This window comes from Lepidothrix coronata, unplaced genomic scaffold, assembly GCF_001604755.1.
Source record: "Lepidothrix coronata isolate B3197 unplaced genomic scaffold, Lepidothrix_coronata-1.0 Scaffold38, whole genome shotgun sequence".
NCBI lineage: Eukaryota > Metazoa > Chordata > Aves > Passeriformes > Pipridae > Lepidothrix > Lepidothrix coronata.
The window spans coordinates 5,799,071-5,824,149 of record NW_016690218.1 but is presented as its reverse complement, the minus strand read 5'-3'; the positions used below and the strand labels follow the sequence as shown (position 1 = coordinate 5,824,149).

At 36.9% G+C, this 25,079-nt stretch overlaps 1 protein-coding gene across 9 annotated transcripts in view; it reads right to left on the bottom strand.

Moving 5' to 3' along the window:
• The window catches only part of USH2A (usherin), a 379,818-nt gene that overhangs the window by 73,972 nt on the left and 280,767 nt on the right, over positions 1-25,079 (bottom strand). For all 9 annotated transcript variants that reach the window (XR_001874412.1, XM_017812861.1, XM_017812864.1 and 6 more), the window contains 7 exons: positions 16,707-16,875; positions 13,572-13,793; positions 8,147-8,370; positions 5,606-5,816; positions 4,566-4,763; positions 3,827-3,981; positions 1,825-2,023 (listed from right to left, as the gene is read on the bottom strand). Coding sequence is in view for 8 of the 9 variants with exons in the window: in XM_017812861.1 (XP_017668350.1) it covers positions 1,825-2,023; positions 3,827-3,981; positions 4,566-4,763; positions 5,606-5,816; positions 8,147-8,370; positions 13,572-13,793; positions 16,707-16,875 (1,378 nt within the window). In the remaining variant the exon portion in view is untranslated. The remainder of the gene's footprint in view (positions 1-1,824; positions 2,024-3,826; positions 3,982-4,565; positions 4,764-5,605; positions 5,817-8,146; positions 8,371-13,571; positions 13,794-16,706; positions 16,876-25,079) is intronic.

Here is a 25,079-nt window from a genome sequence, read left to right as displayed (position 1 = left end):
TTATGGATTTCACATGATGAGCACATTCACCGCTATTCCCACAAAGCATTTGTGGGATCATGTTTCCAAAGCTTTGATGTAATTAAAAATAAGCAGCAAGACAATGGTGCAGTGGCAAGGTGCTCGCCTTCTCGTCTGTTATTTGCGAGACCCTAGATTCAAAGTCTCAAGAAATACTAATGCTACAGCTTCATTAATGTTCAACTGTTGCTCAGGGAAAAGCAGACAATTTTTGAAAAAAAAAAAAAAGAAAAAAAGGAAGATGGGAAAATCGAAACATAGATCCACAGGGAATACGACAAACAGTTCAAACATTATATGAAGTAAATTTGATTCTTTTATTGTATTCTTTTAATTTAGAAAGCAATAACTATCCACATTGCTAAATCACTGTCATGAATTCCACATTATTACCCAAGGAAGCTCCTGCAGAAAAAAGCAAAAGATTTGATTATGACTGTCAGAAGGAATGATCACTTATTTCACTCCTGGCTTACCATGGCAGCATTGGACAATGGCTTAACAGAACAGGCACACTAAAGGAAAAAAGATCCTTGTTTCTCAGGAATAAATTTCATTTCCTCTCACTTCCAAATGGTAAGAAAACCAGTATTGTTTGCATTAAAATGAAGATATGACTGCCTTGTGGAAGCAGAAGTATTTTTCAGTGGGTTCGATAAATCATGCCTTGTTGGTAGGTTGGTATTATAAACTCACAACAGCAATTCTAAAACATGTACCACCACCTGGCATACTCTAGCTAATATCTCATGTCCAGGAGCACTGAATATGGAGACAGGAGTAATACACTGTTGATGAATTTCACACTTGAGCATGACATTGTCAAACAGGAACAGCAATCTTACTCTTCTGTGACTACAGCAGAGACAAACTCTTTTAAAGCACCAAGGGATCCACTCTGACTCAGGACTCATGCTTTGAGGGGTGGTTGAGAATGCCAAATATGCTCTAGAGGATTTATGTGCCCTAAGTCAACTTCTATTCTTTGGCTGGCTGTCATATGGTACGTATAACATATGAATCTTGAAATTTCCTATTAGCGTGGAAGAAAAAAAAAAGGAAAAAATAATGCATTTGTGAGATACAAAAACTTGATGAGCAACCTGAGGTCAAAGAGTGAAAAAAAGAGATCCCATAATGTTTATGTTTATGGCCTATGTCCAACAGAAATATTTCTAAGAATAACTTTGCTTCAGCGTAACATGCAAAAATAACTTAAAATTGAATATGTAAAAATAATACATTTGAGGTCTGAGTCAAACCTTCCCCCAAAATCCCTTAACTAAAGCTTCTTTCAACAAGTATTGAGAAAATGGCTATAAGCAATATATAAGATTATAAACAGAATTCAGGATCTTTCCTGTTCTGTCTTCCTTTCCTTTTTATTATCTCAGGCATAAAATACTGGATCCTTCTCACTCCCACATTGCTACACATTCACAACTGCATTACTGCACATCAGTGATGTTAAAAGAGAGAGTTGAATCTGTATGAAGGGACGGCAAGCCTACACAGAATATCTGAGTCCTTGAGCACACCATAAGGATTGCATCTTCAATTGAGCTGGATAGATTTATTTTAAAAATCTGAAATTAAATCTATTAATATTTTAACAAACAGCAGTTAGAAATGAAAGAGATTGAAAAAAAAAATTAAGATGTGTATAGTCATGATAAAGCATTCCAAACCGTGCACAGTACTGGGGATTTAAAAGTTACTGACAAGTGGCTTTTTTAATATATTAATACAGTCTTATATCTTAAGGACAGGACATTAGCCTGTCAAAGAGCTCTGCCTCCTTACCTGATACTGTGTGCTGCATTCTGCCTGCAGCATCAGTGTATATAAGTCCTTTCCCTACTTGACTGATCTGGTACTCTCTGATGACACCATTTGGTTTCTTGGGTGCAATCCAGCTTAAATGTAATGCTGTTGAGTTCAGAGCACTGACGTCTGGTGGCTGAACACTCTCTGGGACTCCTTGGACAGTGACTGCAACTACCTGAAGACATATGAATTAAACAGCAATTTAATGTAATAGTACACTAGATACCATGATCAATGAGAATGTCACTTTTGTTTTAAAATGTTGTTTGGGCTGGCATATCATTACCAAGGGTCTGGAGAACTAGTTACTTTTTTCCTCCTTTTTCACAATGAAATCTGACCTTGAATACATTACATAAGTCTATGTCTACAATTTATCACAACAGGTTCACTATGTTTTAGCTGCAGTGTATGGCACAGGGTGAAACAACAGAAACTGTATTGCTTGAAAACTCTTGATAACTCTCTTCCATATGGTTTGTCAGTGTCTCTGCATTTTAACTGCCTGATTTCATATATTTTAAGCACCAGTAAACATGGGGCTAAGCCTCCATATATCCCATGCAATCTGAACTCTATTGTAGTTATTTGCAACTCCATACTTTTTTAAGGAAGCTAAAGATTTGAAAGATAGAATAACTTTGCACTTGTTAAGTTCTTTCTATAAAAAAAAGGAAAAAGCTAATTTTCTATTGACACATCTCCACCATCACCTACAGAAGAGGCATCTCCAAATTATACCGGTTTAATAAGTGAGTCAGACCGTTTTCTCTTTGAGAATCACTTTTCTTTTTCTGTTATTACCACCATAAAGTATTTATATTAGGCTGTAAATACAAAATGTGCCCTCTATAATATATTGTCTTAGTGCATTTGGTGGAATCAGTCCCTACTTGCAGACTTCAGTGTTTGCAACAGTAAACTCCTTAATTATAGGCTAGTGAAATAAGCAGGATTTATTATCTTGGGTTGATGGTTGCAGCAACTGTGCCTACATAGCTTCCAAACCACAGCTCTGGGTGCAGGCAGAGGACTATGCACCTATCTCCATCCATCTACATTAGTGTTTCTTATTTTATACTTCTGGCTGAGATTTTCATGAATATGAAAACATTTAAATACCTGCAAAAAATAAACTTTTAAATCCCACATATATTATAATTACAAAGCAGAGTCATTATTCCCCACCTCTGCCCCACAGACCTTACACTTGTAGTCCTAGAAATTCATTTTCATAGAGACAAGGATAATATTGTGGAAAACAGGCTACTTAAGAAGTAATTTTTGCAAATTATGAATAAAGCAGCTACTTGACAGAATAAGAACTAGAGCTGGTTAAATAGCAATGCTGGTGAAAGGCATCCATCATTCAAAGTGATACAAAAGGAAATGAAGCAGTGACAAAGGGAGGTAAGGGATTGTTTGCTTAAAACTGAAGCCGAGGCAGGTTGTGCACAAAGGGACAGTAAAGCCTGAAGCAGGAGTGGTCATGGAAAGCCAGCAAAGGGTAATATAGTGAAAGGAGGCTCTTCCACTAGAGTGGAAAAGTAAGAAGGTTGTTGAACAAATTGATAGTCTATAACTAAAGCAGATGAACTAAGAAGTACCAATGAAGAAGAGGCTATAGACCTCCTAGTGAGAAGCAAAAATTTAATTTCCAGGCTTAGAGAAAGTGCATTTTAATATTCCTTACTCTATTCTGTCATGTACAGCTTTCTCTTTAACAAACATCAGTTCCTACAGTGCAATTTCAGCTTTGCCAAGACTGAGATACTGCTTTCTTCCTCCGTTTGCTTGTATCAACCTTGGGTTCCAAATAATCATCTGTCAGTAGTTGAATCCAAATAAGATTATTGATGTTTTTTACTTACTCAATAATCAGCATGTCTTCAAATTACACCTTTCCAAAAGCGTTTTTATGTTACCACACTGGCTAATAAAATTCTGGCACCAGTTCCATAAAGACCAATTCACTAACCTTGCTGCTGTCTGTGCAACCAGCAACAGTGCAGGCTCGCAGCTGGTATGAATATTCTTGGTATGGCTGGATACCACTTGTGTCTGTGAAGCTCATTTCTGTTCCTCGAAAATACTCAATTCCATTTCGGAGAATGATATAGTGAATAATGAGACCTATTGCAGAAAGAAAGTTTTCCCTTTGGTTAGCTGAGTAATCCTGTGTGATGGTAGAATAACCTACTCTGCATACAGAAAATATTAGATGAAATAACTGACCACAGTAAGAGACAATCATTCTGCTTAAACGCCTAATGGCAATTACCAGATACTTTCCTCAGTATCTGTACCAGCATCTCAGTAGATCACAGTTTTTATTGAGACCTCTTCCAAGTTTCCTCACTGTTTGAAAATAATAGGCAAGATTTCCTGAAAGAAACATGAGTACCACCACCCCTATCCCCAAATCCCCACATACTTTTAAAGATCATTGCCATTTTCTGATCATATTTACACACTTGTTATTACAACTGCTCTCAAAAGAGGACTCTTGGCACTTCACAGAGACATACAGAATTGTCTTCTGTGAAGTTGGACTCTACTCTTATTTGCAATGAAAATGGTATCAACCTAGAGCAAAATCTTCTTGCAGAGTTTGGGAACATGTATATTTCAGTGACAGGGTTTAATATGTTTTGTGATTTTGGAACACTGTCAGTGGAGAGACAGAACATACACTTTTAAAAAAAATATATCAGTACCATTTGGTTGAAGTGGTTCCTCCCAGTTTAGAAGTATCATGTCTTCCCGATTATCTACTTTGGCCCATTTTGGTGGACTTACACCCTGTGGCACATCTTGTTTAGTGACAGCTCTGCTAATTTCACTGACACCTCTTCCATAGCTATTCCAAGAAGCCACTCTGTACTCGTATGTGACAAAAGGTTCGAGGCCCACATCTAGAAAAAGCAAGTTACATATAGATCATCTCAGTCTTATCAAAATAAAAAATAACTAATTTTTTTCTGCATTTAAGGACAGATAGAAATGGAAGTTGTTCCTTTAGACAAGGCCATTTTCAGATATAGCAGTACTTTTATCAACTTTTTCTGAAAGCACGTTTAGACATTATGTGCTCCCTAAATTTTGCTACTCATTGCATTTCCTTAAAGGTTCTGCCATGATTCACAGATTACTTCTTAAAAGAATTCTACTTCCTACAGTTCATAGAATCATAGAACAGCCTGGGTTGGAAGAGACTTTAAGCACCATCTAGTTCCACTCCCTCTACCATGGGCAGGGATACTTTCCACTAGATCAAGTTGCTCCAAATCCCATCCGACCAGGCCTTTAACACTCCCAGGGATGGGGCACCCAAAACTACTCTGGGGAACCTTTTCCAGTGTCTTACCACCCCCATAGTAAAGAATTTCTTCCTAATATCTCATCCAAACCTACTCTCAGTTTAAAGTCATTCACCCTTGTCCCATCACTATCTGCCCTTGCAAAAAGCCTCGTCAGCCCCCTTTAGGTACTGAACAGTGGTATAAGGTCTCCCTGGAGCTTTCTCTTCTCCAGGATGAACCACCCCAGCTCTCTCAGCCTGTCTTCACAGGAGAGGTGCTCCAGACCTCTGACAATCTTTGTGGCCCTCCTCTGGTCTTGCTCTATAAGATCCATGTCCTTCTTCACATTGCTTCACATTTGATTAGAATACCTGGTAGCACTCAGAACATCTTTTTCTTCAGAGCAAAGTAAATATACCAGCAAATCACCGATCAGGTATGCCAGTTTTCCTTACCTGTAAATGAATACTGTGTTGGACTTCCTGTGTAGACAGTCTCCTCTTCAGCTGGACACACACCTGCTTCTACCTCTGTTTCTTTAGCACTCTGTGAACCTTTTATCCATGCACAGATATTCTTCCTAGGATCAAAGTCACACTTTCCACAATGTGCTGTTGCCTCCATAGATAAAGGGCAAAGGATATTAGCCTTGCATTCTTCTTTTACCTAAGGAATACACATGCAAATTTAAACGTATTTCCCATATCTTCTTTCTTTACAAATGCTTCCATTAGTATTTCCCTATCTTTATAAAACAAAAAATTAGGCCACCACCTGGAGTATATTTCTACCATGTGGAAGACCCTTTCAGCCTTTGGCCTGTCTACTGCCTTTGATCATTAATGCTTTTATAATCCTTTCTAAAAGAACAGTGTTTTTTTTTTTTTGTAGGATCCTTAGATGAAAGCATCAGAAATTTTAACTGCTGCAAGCACAAATGGCTAGATTTGTTGAAGACAGAAGAGTCTAGAATCTATGAGAAGAGGATTTTACCCAAGAATTTGAACATTCTGTTCCTGCAAAGGCCAATATTCTGTGGCAAATCAGTAGCAAATGCCCAGCCCCTCATGCAGCTTGCCAAGTACACAAGAGGGCTCTGTGCAAGTCCTTGGCAGCTTTCAAGGCTGAGAACTCTATCCATGGGCTCTATAAATCATGTCCTCTACCACATCACTCCTAAACAGAAGTTTTGCTGCAATAAGAGAATCTCTGCAAACATTGATGAAGATATAAGATTTAACCCATAAAGAACAATTCACAGAAACAGAAATATAACTGAACATCCAAAACTTTCCATTGAAATCCATGAAATAATATTTTTGCCAAACCATATGTTAGAGAGCAATAATTCTCATAAAATATAGCTTGTTGCAGAAAGAAATGTACTGCCATATTTGCAACAAATACTTCTGCCCTATAGGCTATAAGCTTCAGAAGGAAAACCAAACAAATTATATCTAATGCTTCCTTAATTCACCTATTGAAATTAGGTTCTTAGCTGATTATGAACCAGCTAATTTAATTTCCCAAACTGGCACTTTCACAAAAATTACGTTTTGATAGATATCAATATAGGATGTAGGATATAGATGGATTGGATTCCCATATAAAGTAGCCCCAGAATGTCTCAGACTATCAGTCCTTTTAATGTTAGTAAATCTATACATATCAGAAAGCCAGCAGTATCTCTTTTCTACTGCGGGTAAGTGAAATACAAAGCACTTCCTTTGTTTATACATTATACCTAAGGCAGGGATCTAGTGTGTTATCTACCAGAATTCATTAACTTATTCTCAGCCATTTTTTCCCTTGCATGAAGTACTAATACAATGCATTGAGGAACTGTAGCTGACTCATCACAACGCTTGGATTTTCTCTACGAGAAAATTATTCAGTCTGAAAATGAAATGACATGAAAACCTTGACATGAAAAGGAGAAGATGTAAGAAATATTTCTGTATTAACTTAGCAGATGAACAAAAAGGATACAGGAACATCTGCATATGGCGGGATGGGGTCTATTTCACTTTACTGGCAAATTTCACAATATCTTTCTGATCTCTGTATTGTAGAATTCACAATATTCAACCCTCTTTTTTTTCTCTCTCACCCACTTTCTTTCTCTCTTATTATAAATATAAAAACAATTTTATAAAAAGAATATACATATATATCCAAACAAGGTTCCCATCCTTTGAAATGTTTATTTTCTTAAACAAAAATTGTAATAATAGTTGACAAAATTTTTACAGTTTACGCATAACACCAAGATGCTAATTCTTGATGATTTCTGTTGTAGTTGCAAGACTTTGCAGCTTTGAAATTTTGGCAAAATTGTCTCATGCTGATGCCTCTAATCACTAGGCACTCTTAGAAAAGATCAAATTAGCCTTTAGAGTTTTTAGTTTACTCTGACATTAAAACAGAATTAAAATAAACAATATAATTCATTAGGCGTGAAAGGACCTATACTAGTACTGCTGAAATTTATGTCAAAATTGCCACTGGTTTTCTGTAGGATCAGGATTAAGTTCATCAAGAAGATGTCAATTGCTTTATTTTTATTTATTTTTTTAGGGGGTTGGGAGTCATGTCCTACTGCTTGCCCAAATTGAAATGTTATAGCATTTTATACTTCAGAACTGGACAGTTCAATTTTTATTTCCACTTAAGGAACATCATCAAAAACAGTGGTCACAGAATGGAAACTGGCTATGCATGTCAGTCTTGTTAGTATGCCAGCTTTTAGCCACTGTACTAATCTGAAGTGCTGGGCAACACTTCACAGAGGCAGCTAATCATTATTAATTCCTTTAGAATTCATTGCAATAACATCAATCATGGTGAACTCATTCGGTATTAATATGGATGTAATGTGAAAATGAATAATGCACACAAGAGTTTTTTATATTCCTATTTTAGAAAAATAGTTATGAACAGTGTATTTCTCTTTCCATCATCAAATCAGAGCTACCGAGAGATTTTCTATCAATTACCTTCATCATCATTCCAGTTGAAATCTTGTCAGAGCAAACATATTTCAAAGGATTATATCCAACTCCATTACAGCATTCTTCGCTCTTTGGAATAAGTTCAGTCTCACAGCATTTTACTGGCACTTGGTCATTCTTTCTAACATGTGCTAGGGACTCACCACTGGAACCTGAGCAGCATATGGTATCTGACTTATTCACGTATTCCTGCCCACAACAGAACATCCCTGAAATGAACAAACAAAAAAACATATCTGAATAGGAAAGGTAGGTAAATAAATAGATAGACAGATAAGAAAGGAGAAAGCTCAGAATGCAACAGATCTTGGCATAAAAACCACCGGCAGCTGGAATTATGCAGATTTAGCTAAAGTGAGATTAAATTCAAACGTGAGGTGACTGAAGTAAGCATCCTGACTTCCAGAACTGCTGAAAACAATCAAGAATTAGAGAACTAAACAACAATCAACATTCACGCCTGCTGAACTTTTTTAAGAACTTTGCTATGAAATACCATACCAAGGTACTATGCACAGCAGGTTGGAGACAGAATGCTGATGAAAATTTTCTGTAGAATGTAAAAACTGAGAAAGCTTCTATCCAGGTCTCATTCCCCTCTCCCCTCCCCCAGACAGACTTTAACAGTGCATCTTAGCATTCCAGAATTTATCATATATTTTATGTTTTAAATTCGGGGTTCATATTAGATACATCGAACTGAATGGGTCACTTGCCAAATACCCACAGTGAAGCTTCAGTCATCTAATACAGAGAATTACTTTTAATAACTTAATATCTAAATATAATTTGCATTTCTGGAGTGAAATTGATAAGATGCCAAAATTAATTCCACTGTCTTTCTTCTGGTTTTAATAATTTTCTTTCTAAATTAAAAGCTCGTCATAACCAGTATAATTTTCCATATATTCACATGAATTATTCTGCAACTGAAAAATACCAGTGTTGAACCTCATACCATCAAAAGAGAGGGGTAAATTTTAACTATGAACCAAATGCTACAAACTCCTATATAATTGGCAATGAAATAAATATTACTACTAATTGAACTAGAAAGCTACCACACAAAAAATAAGGTTGTGATATACTCTTATATCTACAAAGTAGTTTGCATTTCACATAATTTCTGTCATATGGAGGCATTTAAAACATGTGCAAAAGTGGCCACTTTTTTCACTGCCATTTATTGCAGCAAATCTATCTTAGGAAGTCATACTTAATGAAAATTAATCTTTAAAGGTATGATCCTGCTAAAGCATTCAGAGCATTTAATTCCAATCACTGGAATAACTGAAAATGGTGACATTACTTGCATACTTTACCCTTTTTTCAGGGCTGGTTCTATTCACAGCAATGCAACTGTGATCACCAGCTCTCTAAGAGGTAAATACTTCCTCTTGTTCACACCCTTTTTCCAAATTGTCCTAGGATTTTACCAATTTTAAGCAGAGAATTAATGCAGAAAATGACTCAATTCAATACTAATAAGCGACTCAGACAGCCCCAAGGGACTTTTGACAGGCAAACTAAAATTTTGATAATGAACTGTTTTTCTATTGAAACAAACACGGCTGTATTCTTTCACTGCGAACCTCATCTTTGTTTAACTGAATTAAATTTTTCAGCCAAGATTTCACTCACATAACAAGAAGTGACTCCCTTTCTAGTTTCTTTGGTAAACCATTACTTCTTTAATTATTATCAACCTTGTTCCAGTGTGATAAATTGCTAATTACTTAATACCCTAATCAGCGTTCATTCTTTGCACAGATAAACTGTGACAGCGCCATTAATTTAAATAGTAATTTCACTTAATGGCCAGAACGGCACACCAGATTTTTATGCAGCATTTTCTGAAGACTGCATCCATCACTGCAATATTCTGACATAAAGATGTCTGACGTGCACTAACTCACTTAGGGAGAGCAGATGTTGCAGAGCAGAGTTTGGTAGTAATTCCCAGAGTGCATCACTTCAGCATGAATGAGCTGCAAAGGCAGAGGTAGACAATCTTCTGAAACTGCATTGCATAGCCTCTGACCTTTCCTTAATTTATCACATGTAGCACTTGACTCCTGAACCTTGACACCTCAAATGTACAATTTTAAATATGCTCCAAGAAAAACAAAATAGGACCATGTAATATTGATGGATTGATTTGCCTTCTAAAAATCGCTTTATTCAATTGCTTAAGGATACAGAAATTCCTATAAACCCTTGCTGAATTCAGCAAAATACCAAAACGCAAACTATTTGTTTGTAAATCAGTTGGAATGTGTGTGTCATATTTTATATATTTATATTTTATAGGCACGTAGTGCAGTACAGCAAAAAGAAAATCCATGGGATGGAAAAGACACTTCCTGCTAACAGTGATTTCTGTCAACAATTATTTCATGTTCATCCCCAGCAACTGAATAAAATTATAAACATAGCTGAGTGATGAATTACTAATTTAGTAAATCTGCAAAACCAATGCTTTCAAAAGGGAAAAATGGGTATTAAAAGGCTTACCCTTTGCAGCCAGAATAGAGGATCAACAAAATACAGAGCCAGTGTACATTGCAAACTACTCCAAAAATCCTTGGCTTACATGTGGGTATTGCAACTATTACAGATCAGGAACCACAATGGCACAAAGCATCATCTTTCATGATTCTGGGATGTCAGTATAGTGGCAATTAAAAAAAAATTAAAATAAAAAAAAATTAAAAAAAAAAGAGAGAGAGAAAATCCAGAAGTGGTTTTAGTTGACATTATCCCTTATAGCCAGAACTTTGGATAATCGCACTGCAGCAGGAGGGCTCAGGATGTGCATGTACAATGGCACCACTGCCAGCCTTTGCCAGTAGATGTCTCTATGGTTACCCCACTAAATAAGGCCAACAAGGGGTGAAAAAGAAAACCTAAGAAAATAGAAATTAATAAATAAAAAAAAAAAAGAAAAAAGTCATATGAGATGGACAAAACATCTCTTTTCAGGACAGACTCCTTGAAAAAGGTATACAATACTAAATAAAAAAGTTCTATGATTCAGGCCCTTAAACCAACATTCAGTGCAAACTTGGGTCTAGATTCAGCAGAAACACACTGATTTGGAGCTGGTCATGCAACAAAATAAGGCTGTGCACAAGGTTTGCAGTTTTAGTGATCATATTTTTCTTCTATGATTATTTTTTTCAAAGACATAAAGCTCCCAAGCAAAAGCTTTAAATTGTCACTATATTTTTAACTATGGCATACATTTCCAACTAAAAACCAGAGCTTTAGAAGCAATTCAGCTTTTGCATAAAGCTTTCTTTTTTTGCGCCTCTGTTAAATGTTTCCCCTTATAGACAATGAGCTCAGCTCTCCAATTACCATATTCTTGCAAAATTCAACTTATCCATTTGCCAATGATAAGTAAATTATTGTTTTATGTAAGAGTATTTTTTCCATTAGAATCATTATAATAATTGGGATAGGGAGCAGGCAGATTTTTGTTCCTGGCTTGTGCATTTTCTTGATGTATTTAGCAAGGCTGAATTACTCCACGAAATTAGTTAAAAACGTATTGAGCATGATGCATACAATATGATAAGAAACCACAACCTATTCTATGTTTAATGCAAAAGAATAAGATCTCTTTTCAACTATGGCACTAATTCATCTTTCAAACCTGTATGTGTTCAGCTTCTGGCTCACAGCATAAAGTCCTCACAGAAAACCTGTGAGCAAAATAAAAAGCCACTGTTTTCTTTTTTAATAGCCAAAAAAATGTCCTATTGACCCATTCTTGAGAAAAATAGTGTAAATGATTGGGCGCTATAGGCTACACACACTTTAAAAAGAGGGATATAAAGGTTTTTTTAAATATATATATTTAAGGAAAAAAACTGTTAAGAATACATATATAATGAAATGAAGAACATAACTTTCATCCCAAGATACCTGTATTACACTCCTACACAACTCATCTGCCCAGAGAGAGCAGTAAAAACATAAACGCTACCCCAGCAGTTCTGTTCCAACAGCATCTGTTAATTCACTCCATTTATAAAATACATATTGACAAAGACAACTGAACTGGGACCGGGGAGATTTGATTTGGTGTGAGAAAGTCAATTCAATGTGATTTTGTTAAAGGGCTCCTGAAGGCAAATAAAAGAGTTTAAGTAATAAAGTACATAAAGACATGTTTTATGAGCCAGTCCCGTCTTGTGGCAGCCACATAATGCGCGGCTAAGCAAGAGGGCCTTGTTCAGAGCTGGTACTGTGAGCTCAGTGTTGACGCTGTAGATCAAGCACAATTAAGGATCACAGTGAAAAGGGGCTAAAATCATGCAAGCAAACACTGTTCACCACATATGCTCCATGAGTCACCACTGGAAGGGAAGAATAGTAGGGAAACCGCAGAAAGCGTTGCAATGTTCTTCTGATCAGCTCATCGTGACAGTCAGCACTGAACTAGGGTGCTTCTAATACCACAGAAACTGAAGGATCCAGTAAATACAATAAATAAGATAAAGACAGAGCTTATTTTTTGGGAAAGGAGGAGTTCAGCCTTCAGATCTGGATTCCTGGTTATATATTAAGATCCTTAGTTGTACAACTAGAGGGTCAAACTGGCACACACCATCACTCATCTTTGTACACCAAGCAGAAGTGGATTCTAAACCTTCATTATTTCTGTTTTGAAATCAGGCTCCCCTTTGAGACTGTAGTAGTTTCTGAAGTCTTTTTGTCAGGCTGAGAAAGCTGATGGTATATAATTTGTCTAATAATTGTGGAAAGAAAAGACACATGAAACTGTCTGAATAGGTTTTGCAATAGTACCTCCAATCTCTGTCATCAGCTAGTCATAGAGTGTTTTATGAGGAAGCAGGGTTCAGGTTGTATGTCTGAGTGGTGGAGTAATTTCCTACTGTGTGGAAGAGGGTAATGGCATACACCAGATGAGTCAGTGAGTAGCGCTAGGGATTAATTTTTGCTAATTTTAAACACAAGTGAGGGACATAGACCACCAAGCAGACAGCATGTCAATCTTCAATTTCCAGGTGACTAACCCTCCATTTCCAGAGCAAATGGAAAATCCCTGTACTGGGATGCATGGCGGCACAGGGTGGCCAATCTAGCCTCTGCTCTACTCATGAGAGGGGACTGGTCCTATTTCCTGACTTGCATGAAGAAAGATCATGGTCTCCTTTTGAATTTTCTGGTTTCTCCAGCCCCTGCTGCTTTTGGACAAAGCAAAGAAGGTTACTGAAAGCTCACCATTTTGCAGTATAGCAGACTATGTGACTAAAGTGCAACAACATTTTAATAAATTGGTATACACACTTTAAATCTGAGTGTGTCACTTCTGAATGCTTAGTGTCACAAGAGATTTAGCAAGATGAAGACCTTTTTTCCTTAAAAACTTATTACTTACCTGTGACAGGTCTGTATGCAGTCCCTTCTTTTTCATCACCACAACAGACTGAGTCCATGCTTATGACTCTTCCACCACAGCACTGCTGATTGAAACTGTCGTGAAGGGATCCACCACAGCAGATTTGATTGCCCGATGTGGAGTAAGGCATTCCCTGGCAGCAAGAGTCACCAATTCCAACTGAAACTCTGTTTTCCTCTTTGTTAGGGCAGCATACTTCTCCTGTCAATTTAAGAATACAATTAAAGATTTTATCCATTTATACCTCATGAAATTCCTGAGAGACTTTCATCAGGTAGCAACAAGTCTAGATTCACACAGCTTCATGTACAAAACATTCCATGTGAAAGCATGGAATCACTTGGTATTTTAGAATGCTATAAAAGTATTATATTCATTTGTAATAATGATTAAATAAACATGGATTCATTAATTCAGGCCCAAGACTCTGTAAGATATCAATATGCGAGTATGGCAGAGACAAACTGAGAAGAGCAAAGAAAATAATATGACAATTGTACAGTTGGAAACCTTTTGCCATTGAAGCTACATAGTAAAGAGAGTTCGTTCTTGCTATGTTTAATAAAACCATCAGCCTACTTATTCTCAGCAAAAAATTTCCTTGTCTCCTTCAAAATCATCCCAAACTTGTTTTGATGGACTAATTCACAATGCTTTAAAGAGTTTTTCAGTGTCACTCAGGACTTTATCTCATAAAGAATTTAAGGATTAAACTCACTTTAAAAATTAAATACCACTGTCACAATTGGTGGGCTTGGCTGCTACTTAAGCAAAAGCATGAGTTTTTGCAGGAAAAGACCTTAGGATAAGACTTCCAGTAAGACTGACACTATAATGGTGGGGTGGGCTGGGCTGGAATAAATTGTGTGCTATGAACAGAGTAGATACTGCTATCAACGATACAAAAATTATGGTAAATTGCAATAATTTTCATTCACTAGTGTCTGCGCTTGATCTAATCCAGTGTTCTAAAAGTCACATTTTTACATTATCTTTCTGTGTTGCAATGTTTTCTGTGGCTCAAAAGTCATTTGGAAGGAGTAGTGGTTTTGTTTCGCTATTGAAGATGGGTAGTAGAGTTGATTAAAGTATTTTGATTCCCGATTGTTATTCTAGGAAACGTATTTTGATTTTTAAAACTCAGTTTTCTCATTTAAAGCAATATCTCAAGTCTGTTTCTTACGAAAAGTTGGGAATTACAGACAGAGAGCTCTAAACCCAGTGCAGCTTTGGTCAGAAATAAACATGTGATGCAATTGTAATAGAGGAGAGAGAACAGTGTTTTCCTTTTTCCCCACTTCCCTTGTGCCCGGGTGGTATTAGCATTATTTATTCTGCCTCCTGTCTTAGTTATGAGATGGATGTTTGCACTTCTTTGTGCACTACTGTTTCAGAAACTCAGATTCTGCCTTCCTAATTTGTAATCTTCGTGCCTTCAACACATCACGAGCTATTGAGCTTGCCAAACAACATCTGGGAAATACATATTCTTAGAGAGTTTCCTGTAAAAATAACTTTATCAAATAAAGTCAATAATAAAGAAAAAAATATGAGAACAAATTTTTAGTGTATAATAGATATAATCTGTCTAGATACTTCATCATATTTTCCTGCATTCCTCGGAAGCTAATTTAGTTGCTACACAGAGAAAGTATTAAAACACAGAACGTATCTTACATCTAGTGGAAATAAAACTATTTTTTTTAAAGAACTATTAGACATAAGACACAAAGGATCAGTAACCTGCTCATTAACCTCTCAAAATGGGATCTATTCCAAGCTAGGCTTGAAAATGTTCTCTCTTTGAAAACTACTATGCAGTCTTAACAGTTAATTGTTATCCTTATCAAAGAATGACCCATATTAACATTTAGCTTGAGGATATTAGCATATTTATAAAAATAAAAAAGAAAAAAGTGACCAACAGTGTTCATGTTGCTGCCCTTTAGAGTATAGAAAAATAATGCAGCAAGTATACTTAGGAAAAAAATTGTTTAAAATCATGTTCAAACATTCACTGTTTCATGCTTGTGGACTGCTGACTGAACAAGAACTACTTTCAGACATAAGACATTTTCTTCCACTGTGCTTTTCTTTCTTGATGTAAACAACATTAAGCTAGTTAACACAGACCACTGGATGGGGACAGAGGTCACAGTATAATCTCTCCATTTCAGAACATTGAGATTAATGAGGTCAGCAAAATACTCTTCTCTGGTTCTTCCTTGTGATAGCATTTTTCTGATGACATCATGGAAGGCATTCTAATATTGTGATATATGAATTACTTTTCAAAAGATCACAAATTGGGATGTGCTGAATGTGTTGGCAAAATTTCAAGTGTTTCTGAGCCTAGGGAATGTGTGCCAGCTCATGAGTAATGGAAGCATTTTAGCTCCTGACCTGACAATTGCCTACAAAGAGATATATGCTCTGAACACTGCCCCCATGAAAGGGATCTCTCCTCCTCCTTTACCTCCCCTCTCCCTCTCAACAACAACCCACCAACAAATGGGAAAACCAAAGTCTGGACAATAAGACAGAAGCACTGTTTTGGCAAACTTCCCAAGCAGCTCTGAGAATAAGAAAAGGATAAATTTCCATCAAAGTTAATACATGTGGGATGTTTTCTTTGATCTGTAACATTAGTGCAGAGTAGACAATGTAGAAACAAGTAGAATATCAACACCAAATACTAACAATTGCCCCAAAAAAGAACTGACTATGGAAAACATATGGGGTCAAGTCAAGCAGAGAACTAAACTGCACCACTAAATTGCCTGATGGTGTTCCTATTAAGCAGAACTGCCCTTCCCATTATGCAGCACTTACTGCAATTAAGTATAGTTTGGCATAAATTAGTTCTCTGGGAAATGACCCAATCATCAGGTTTCATCAATTAAGCTTTTCTTGTATAAACAGAGTACACTGTGTTTAGAAGATGAAGGGACTGCAATGTTCTTTGCTTATCCCACTGAACTCAAGTCTCGAAGACATCTAGAAATCTTGATAAATCTCACGTTTATTTCTATGTTTTTATTCTCCTTGGTTTAACAAATATATCAACTTTGATGTTTTGTCTCATTCAAGCACTGGAAAGGAGTTGTCTCTTACCTACTAAAACTCTAGTGTAATAACCACCACAGCACTGATGTTTCGGTTGCACAGCATGTATCTGACCACCACAGCAAACCCCTGGTGAATTAGGAATAAATGGAATGTACTTGTCCTCGCAGCATTGGAATCCAGGTTTATTGTCATGCAGAATCCCATTACAACATACCTAGAAATAGTTTAAAAAAAAAATCAGCAAGGTAATATCTGTTAAACCAAATATAACGTGTTGTCTGGCAAAACAACGTATATGAAAACATGTACAACACTTCCTAGTACGGATACTAATATAACTGCAGTCAAATAAAATGTAACTTGGCTAAAATTCTGTGCCCTCCAGCATTATCAGACTCCAATAAACTACTGTGTATCTGACAGTATGCTGCTATTCTGTGGCTTTCAACCATACTGCACCTTAATAAAATAGTCGATTCGTATGAATCATCTTCCTATGCCTTGCAGGCTGTTTGAGTCTCTCAGTGTGGAGTAGATTGCAATATGTGGATACAATCTACCATCACCTTATCCTTTTCTTTTCTTCCCAATTCTTGTTTATTTATTTATTTATTTACTTACGTATTCATTTATGCTGAAACATGTCATCTGAAACCCTTACAACTAAAAACCAGTATTTCCCAATATGAGCTCTTGGGTTTTCTTTCATATAAAAATAAGTGGAATTTTCTTCCTATAGCATATGATCACTTATTTATGACCATAGTTCTTCAGACAATGTGATCTCAAGATAATAGTATGTATATAAGGATGTTTTTTTCAAAATAAAATTTGTATGGAAATTAATTTTGAAAAGACCTTTTAACTGTGGACTTCATTTAGGTGCTGTCGAGAAAATTATACACTTCAACAATCAAATAATTATTTTCACACTTACTCCTGTGTCAATGGAGTAGCACACTGTATACACAGCAAATCACATAGCACAGTCAGTAGAATGAAGGTAAAAATGGTAAACTTGGAACCTACAGTCAGTGCAACTTATATTAGCCTCTTGCAGCTAGACATGAAATGGAGTTGGCAGCAGAGCACAGATGTTAGAGCAGAGTTGCTCTTTTGTTTTAACATGGAGCACTTCCACCACTGACTTCAACCATGTCCTAAATCATGTTATCCTAGCAGCAAAGAAAGTGTTCCTCTGAATGATCTTTCATTTACCTAGGTACTGTAACTATTAGCTGACAAAAAACTTTTAAAAATGTGCATTACTAGGCTCAGGACATCTGCTCTGTATTACAGTTACAATGTTAACAAAAATACAGACAAACAAAAAAAATTTTCCTTATGTCATAAAAAAAATTCTCTTTCACTTCAGAGAGATGATGCTTTGTTTTGTTCGCTTTTGAATGGCCTTTACTCAATCACCATTGGGAGTGTTAGGTTAGGTTCTGAAGCTACCATATGTAGACAATATGTAACGCAAAATTAACATGAGGTAAGGCAGAAGGGGTTCCTGTTACCTCATTATATTTTTAGGTTTTATAACGTTGCACATTTTGAACTATAACATGGTTTTCTGCTTTTCCAGCATACTTTCCCATTCAACACCTCTTTTAGACAACCAATGTAGCTGAATTTTGTCAATTTCTGTTGAGGAATTTTGAGTTTCTGTAGGTCTATTATATTATTTGCTGTCCACTTTGTCACTGGTAATATAATCCAATCTATGAATTTAATTAACCTACTGTTCTTTCTTCCAGATCATTAGTTAATATGTCAAATAAAACTCTACTTTACACTTCTTCTTCTCTACTTCCTAGCTTTTGGATATTTTTAAATGACTGGCATGCATTCCTGGCTGAGTTTGTCTTCATTTACAATTGGCTGCAAAGAAATCTAGGAGTTTACTTAGTCTCTCTGCATTTCCAAGTCATTTTAAAAGCATTATTAAAAATATAAAATCAAGTACTATTGTGCCACTTTCCTCAGAAGGTATCATTTTTAGCAAAAATTCTTGACACTTGTAAAAAATTCCTGTCTTGTCCTTTTTCCTGTAACCTGAGCTTGAGACACCAGAGTCAGTAAATTCTGTACCTGCCTACATGAAAGGAGGTCAAATACATGTTCCTCATGCATTCTTGGCCCCAATTTGTGTGCCCCCTGGGATTGTGTCTATTTCTGTGATCTATCTAGTCCAAAATCTCCTCTCCTTTTCATGGACTTCCTTTGTCACCTCTGTACTGTTACGTTATTTTCAGTTATGCACACCACTTAAATTTCACCTGAACATAGTCTTTCCATCTTTCAGATAAAGAAAGTTACACATCTTCGGCATCATTCAGGCTCAGATGCTTAAGCAGCCATTTTACTTTCCATGTGATGCTTCCAGTTTTAAGAAATGCCCCTTCTCTTGCGAATCCTCAGCAGAAACACCTGCTCTGCATATTTCACACCAAATCTGGGAGGGCCATTTTAGTACTAACTCTACAGCATTCAGTTTAGAACATTATTTACAAGATTGCATTATTACTGGTGTCTCTTCTTTTTCTCCTCATTTTCCTCAAAAAATCTCCAGCTGAACACTCAGGTGTGTTACAGTAATTTCAGCAGCTACTTTTTCCTTGTTAAAAATTATTTAAGATCCTCAGTATTTCTCAATAACCTAGAGATAGTTTCCAAAGAGGTGTCCAGTCCTAAAACACTTTCACACTCTCAACTGGCATTACTGGTTGATATAGTTGATGCTATTATTATGTAGTTCCATAAAATTCTCTGTGGTCAGCTGTAAATTGTTAAATAACACTTTTTTGGCAGTCCTCTAGAGAGAGTTTCTATTTGCACTGATATTCAGCCCAAGGATTCTGCATTATCAATCCATAAAATAAAATGCATTCAAGTAATGCTAACACTATGTCATAGAAAAAGAAGAAAAGCAGATGGATTGAAAGTTATAGTGGCAAAAGGTTATTATTATCTCATCTTAGATCTAAAGGTGACCGTCCCAACTGGATGGCGCCATTACGTACATGAAAGTAGAAGCCTTGTAGCGAACAGATACAGTGCCACCTACATTTTAGGCAGGTCAGAAGGTTGAAAGTTCAACATATGCTTGCTTATTAAAAGATCTTTACTATCTATGGAGATGAGACAAGATGTTCATCCTTAGATGTCATGGGAAAAATATCAGTAGACCAGGTTACTCTCCAATCAGTCCTGTGATTATCATCCCACCCAAGCCCACAGAAGGACTGTGATCCAGGAGCACAGGGACTGGGAAGGGTTGAGCACAAGCAAAGGCTTATTGAAATACCTGAGCAAGGCCCAGTCAGCCATGATACTAACACAGAGTAACTAGATATCAAATCTGGCAGGCAGGATTACACAATATTTTAACGATTTTTAAAAAAATACTCTGAACTTATCTATGCAACTCTCTTTTAATTACAATTGTGTCATCCCTGATTCCTCTGCTTGCTGAAGACTTTGCTGAAGGATATTATCTGGCCTTATGGACACATGCCAGTTGAGCTAAGACTGATTTACTCAAATAAACAGATGTGCTAGGCAGCCATGTTTATCCTTCTTGTCAAACACTTGCTGCCAGAGCCACTTTGTGAAATAGCAATTCACAAAACACTCTCAGGAATTCCTATTAGCTACAGGAGTTCATTAAAAATTTCTGCCTGTGGAGAAAACACCAGAGTAATGATTGACCCATCATGTTCTCATGTGAGAGGGAATATTTTAAATTAGCAAGGCTCATTCTTTTTTACCTAAATTATCTCTGAATCTATATAGACATCCTTTTTAGCTAAGTATACTTATTCACCCATTTCTTTTCTCAAACTATTTTTCTCTTTTGGTAATTGATGCAGACTTAGATCTAAAATCCATGAGCAGAAATTATTGTTATTCTGTTACAAATCACTATATATTATCTTCCTAAAATGAGTTTCATGTCATGTCTTTCAGGTGTGTTACAACAAGAACTGTAAACTTTTTAAAGGTCCTCTAAGCCTGAAAGAACTTGAAAAGAATGTAACGATATTGCTAACATTAATAGTAAATTTTACATAAATATTGATGGAATACCCTTCACCACTGTCAAGATGTGTTACTTTTCACTTCTGAAAATCGTGCTTTTGAAGTTAGCTATCAAGCCACCATTTTGCTCCTCCTGCCCTGAAAAAGAAGCCACTGGTGTTTTTAACATATCATGGCTAGGCTTCGCGAACAAATGGCAAGTTCATTACAATGAGTAAAGGGGTAAACCTTTACTTCCTAGTAAAGTCGGTTATATTTGATTAATTCACTAACTGCAGATTTATACAGCTTCTTGCAACTGAAAATAAAAGTGCTGAAGCTGTATTAACACCTTCAGTCAGGACCCTCTTAACCATTGATGTTCATATTTACGTTGCAAAGTGTACAGAAATTGTTAGCCTTTATGCCACTATTTTAATTACATTTTTACTGTACCTGTCTCATTATTTTGAGAGTTCACCTCAGGATGCCAGTAACAACAGACGAATAGGTTGGTAGCTACAAGGATAATACAGGAATGCCTTCCCTATTGATACTGAGATTATGTTCCCCAATGGGTGAAGCTCAGGCACACTCCCTTGTTAACTGAAGTACCTCTGAAGAGCTCACGATATGTGCTCTGTGAGCTGATGTCTCTTTTGATACTTCAAATACAGGTTGAGTTATGGATCACATCTTACTGAAAACAGTCAGAAAAAGACTGTATAGACTGACAATTTTGGGAATCTTGGGAATACCCAAGCAACACAGGTTTGTTACTGTAAAAGGTTCACAGGACATAGGAACCCTCCTGGCAGCTGACAAAATTCAACATCAATGTGTATTCTCAGCTTTTCTGCACACAAAAATCTTTCTAAATTCTTTCCATGCTCAAGAAATAAATGCATCCAAGTCTGATTAAACATCCAAGAAAACTGGATAACAAATAGAAAGAAGAAGTTGTGATCTGATGCAAAGATTACTTAGGATGACAGGAATGTTTGGTCTTCATTTGGCTTAATATCAGGCCTTGAATGTGTATGTACACATGTCCCTTGTAGCAAAGAGGTCATTTGCTCTTTTAGAGGTTCCCAAGACAGCTCTGAGCAAGTTTATTTGCACAGCACAGTGCTAAGCAGAGATACTAACCTGGATCCCAAACACAGCACACACACACCCCCCAGAGCAGCCTTGCACCTGGGCTGTTTCACACTGCCTGTCTGATACAGCTGCGTTACTCAGCTGGACCCAACTCAGCCAGTGTTAGCTAAAGAGTCTCTGCATCCCACTGCTGCACACTGAAAATACACCCTTCCATTTCTTTTACTGAAACACTTTGGTTTCTCTAGATGGAACGGATTATATTTTGGCAATCTCTTATGTAGCTGAATTATAACTAATCCCTCTTTTTCTGCAGTGCCTTACAATAGCAAGCTGATGATGCTAAATGTAATCCATATATTCATAAGGAAAGATTAATAAATAACCAAAGACATATCTCCAAATAATTTTTGTACAAAAAGCCTAGTTTTCCTCTCATTCTATACTCATGAACTCAATAAAATTTTAAGAGGGAAATTAGATCCATTTTTTGTCTTGTATCAAGGTGCAATAGTTGACCTGAGCAAAAGTGAGAACTCCACAACCTATTTGTCTATCGGAGCTATATGTATAAAATTGCTAGCTTTTGCTGATGATTCCATCATCAAATGAACAAAAGAACTTGTTTATTATTCAGGATCTGAACATTACTTAAAATGCTCAGCATTTAATTCTGAATGGCATCTCTTTGCATTTGGCTGTACAATTAATTTATGGTTAATAGGCCAGGCTGGATGGGACTTTGAGCAGCTGATCTAGTGGAAGGTGTCCCTGCCCATGGTTGGGGGGTTGGAACTAGATGGTCTTTGAGGTCCCTTCCAACCCAAACCATTATATGGTTCTATGAAGTGCAGCTGGCACTGTGATATGAGGCTTTCTTCAGAACAAGTGTACACTGGTCAGTGTTGCTTTTCTTCACTTCTGTCCAGTAGACTGTCAAATCCAAGGAACACAAATATTAGCATATAGACTTCAGCATTATCACTGGCATAGACTGTGATATTGAATGGCATATTGAATTCTATAAAAGTGTGAGAGAGGATTGCCACATAAGGTCTTATGCCATCCTTGCCATGGACTTCAGTTTAAAAGGAACATGGATGTACCAAGAGCTCTGTAGGTGTGTCTTAAAGATAGTTTGGATGGCTAGTGTGGATACACATAGTAAACCAGACAAAGCATTGGGAGAGGGATTTTAATCAATTCACCCACAAAAATTACCCCCATGTCATTTTATGCATGAGTGCTTCCATTTCCCGTGGACTTTCCAATCCTTTATTATATATCCATTACTTAACAACTTGCACCCACTTGTAACCACAGTCTCTGAAAATACAGAGAGACCATTAGAGCAAAGTATTGCAAAATTAATTAGAAAAAATTAGAAAGTCAGGAAGCTATAGAAATAAATGAACAATCTTCAAGCTCAAAGTTACCATACATGTATGAAGGCTGAAAAAATAAAAGCAGAGCAGAAAACTTCTAAAATTAATATAATACAAATTTAATTCATATACATGCCAATATCTGTTAAAGGTCTACCATGCCAAAAACCTGAAATAAATAATTTTACCTTTTAGAAAAAGGGGCTGCCCATAATTCATTCCAAGATTTCAGAAATACTTATGTTTAGTATAGTATTGCTTTCAAGGGAATTCAAAAGCTAAAGCTATGTTGGCTGGAATAATTTATATTTTGATTTGAACCCCTCAAATAACTCACTCCCTTAATTACTGTCTTGTCTGACAGGGAATCTTGTGAATACATATTGTTTGCTTTAGTCACAGCGCATGTGATGATGTCTTTGACAAATAGAGACACTATTTCATGACATTAAATCTTACTTTCAAACTAAGAGTTTTCTACCTCATTTGTCAATAAAAACCATTACAGACTCCTGCTATGCTATTGATCCTACTCCTAAACAGGAACTCATATGAAGATTAACCTGAAAATAGCCATAATTTAAAAATGCATCTGACAAATCACAATAGATCCCATTCAGAGTTGCTCATCATTGTCATATAACAGCTACGCACTTGTAGCTGAATCAAAATAGATTTTCTCTACTAGAGAATCTTGTCATTAAACATTTAGCCAAGGAAAAATTTAAGTGGGGAAAAAAATGGCCAGCAATTCATGTTAATAGCCACTATTTGCCAAGCAGGATTTGAGGAATGATTCCTCACACAGAGAGAAGCTTTATAGTTTTGTTAGTGTTTCTCAAATTTTGCATAAACCTAGAAATTTCCTGTGGCCTTTAAGTGGTCTGATGCAATCACTTTATGCCAAAGGAGCCATATGAACTACCATCATGTGCTACAGAGATATCTGAATGAATACTTGAGCTGATAAAGCATCATCTCCTCTAGTAGTTTTCAGTGTATGATCTGTGGCATGCAGCTGAGCAAAACTGATTGAATCGTAGAAACAGAATATCCTGAGCTGGAAGGGACCCACAAAGTTCATCGAGTCCAACCCCTGGCCCTGCATGGGACAATCCCAAAAATCACACCATGTGCCTGAGAGCGTTGTCCAAATGCTCCTTGAACTCTGTCAAGCTTGGTGCTGTGACCATTTCTCTGGGGAGGCTGTTCCAGTGCCCAACCACCCTCAGGACGAAGAACCTTTTCCAAACATCCAATCTAAACCTCCCCTGACAGTTTCATGCCATTCACTTGGATCCTATCACTGGTCACCAGAGAATAGATCACACCTTTAGGCTGCCAGGTCACTGCTGACTGATATTCAACTTGCCATCAACCAGGATCCCCAGGTCCCTGTCCACAGCCCTGCTTTCCAGCATCACATTCCCCAGTCTGTGCATACATCCAGGGTTGCCCCATCCCAGGTGCATAATTCAGCACTTGCCTCTGTCAAACTTCATACAGTTGATGATTGCCCACCACTCTAATTTGTTGAGGTCTCTTTGCAGGGCCTCTGCCTTCACTGGAGTCAACAGCTCCTCCCCGTTCAGTGACAATTGTAACAAACAGGATGCAAAAATACATACAGAGATCTCTATATATCCACAATGCAATTTGTCATCATGGGATTGTGTCAGAGGACTCAAGAGGTTGATAGTGACATTCCTCCAACTTCCATTATATGTGGCTTGTGAGATTTACTTTGGATCACACATAGCCTGAATTCTTGGGATGAACACCTGCACCATACACATGGAACACAGCTTTCTGAAGGGAAGAAACTTCAGATGCATGCTTGTGAAGTGAGGTGGTCCATATACTGGTTGGGAATCTAAAGTGCCCATCCAGAGCTGGAACATATTTGAAG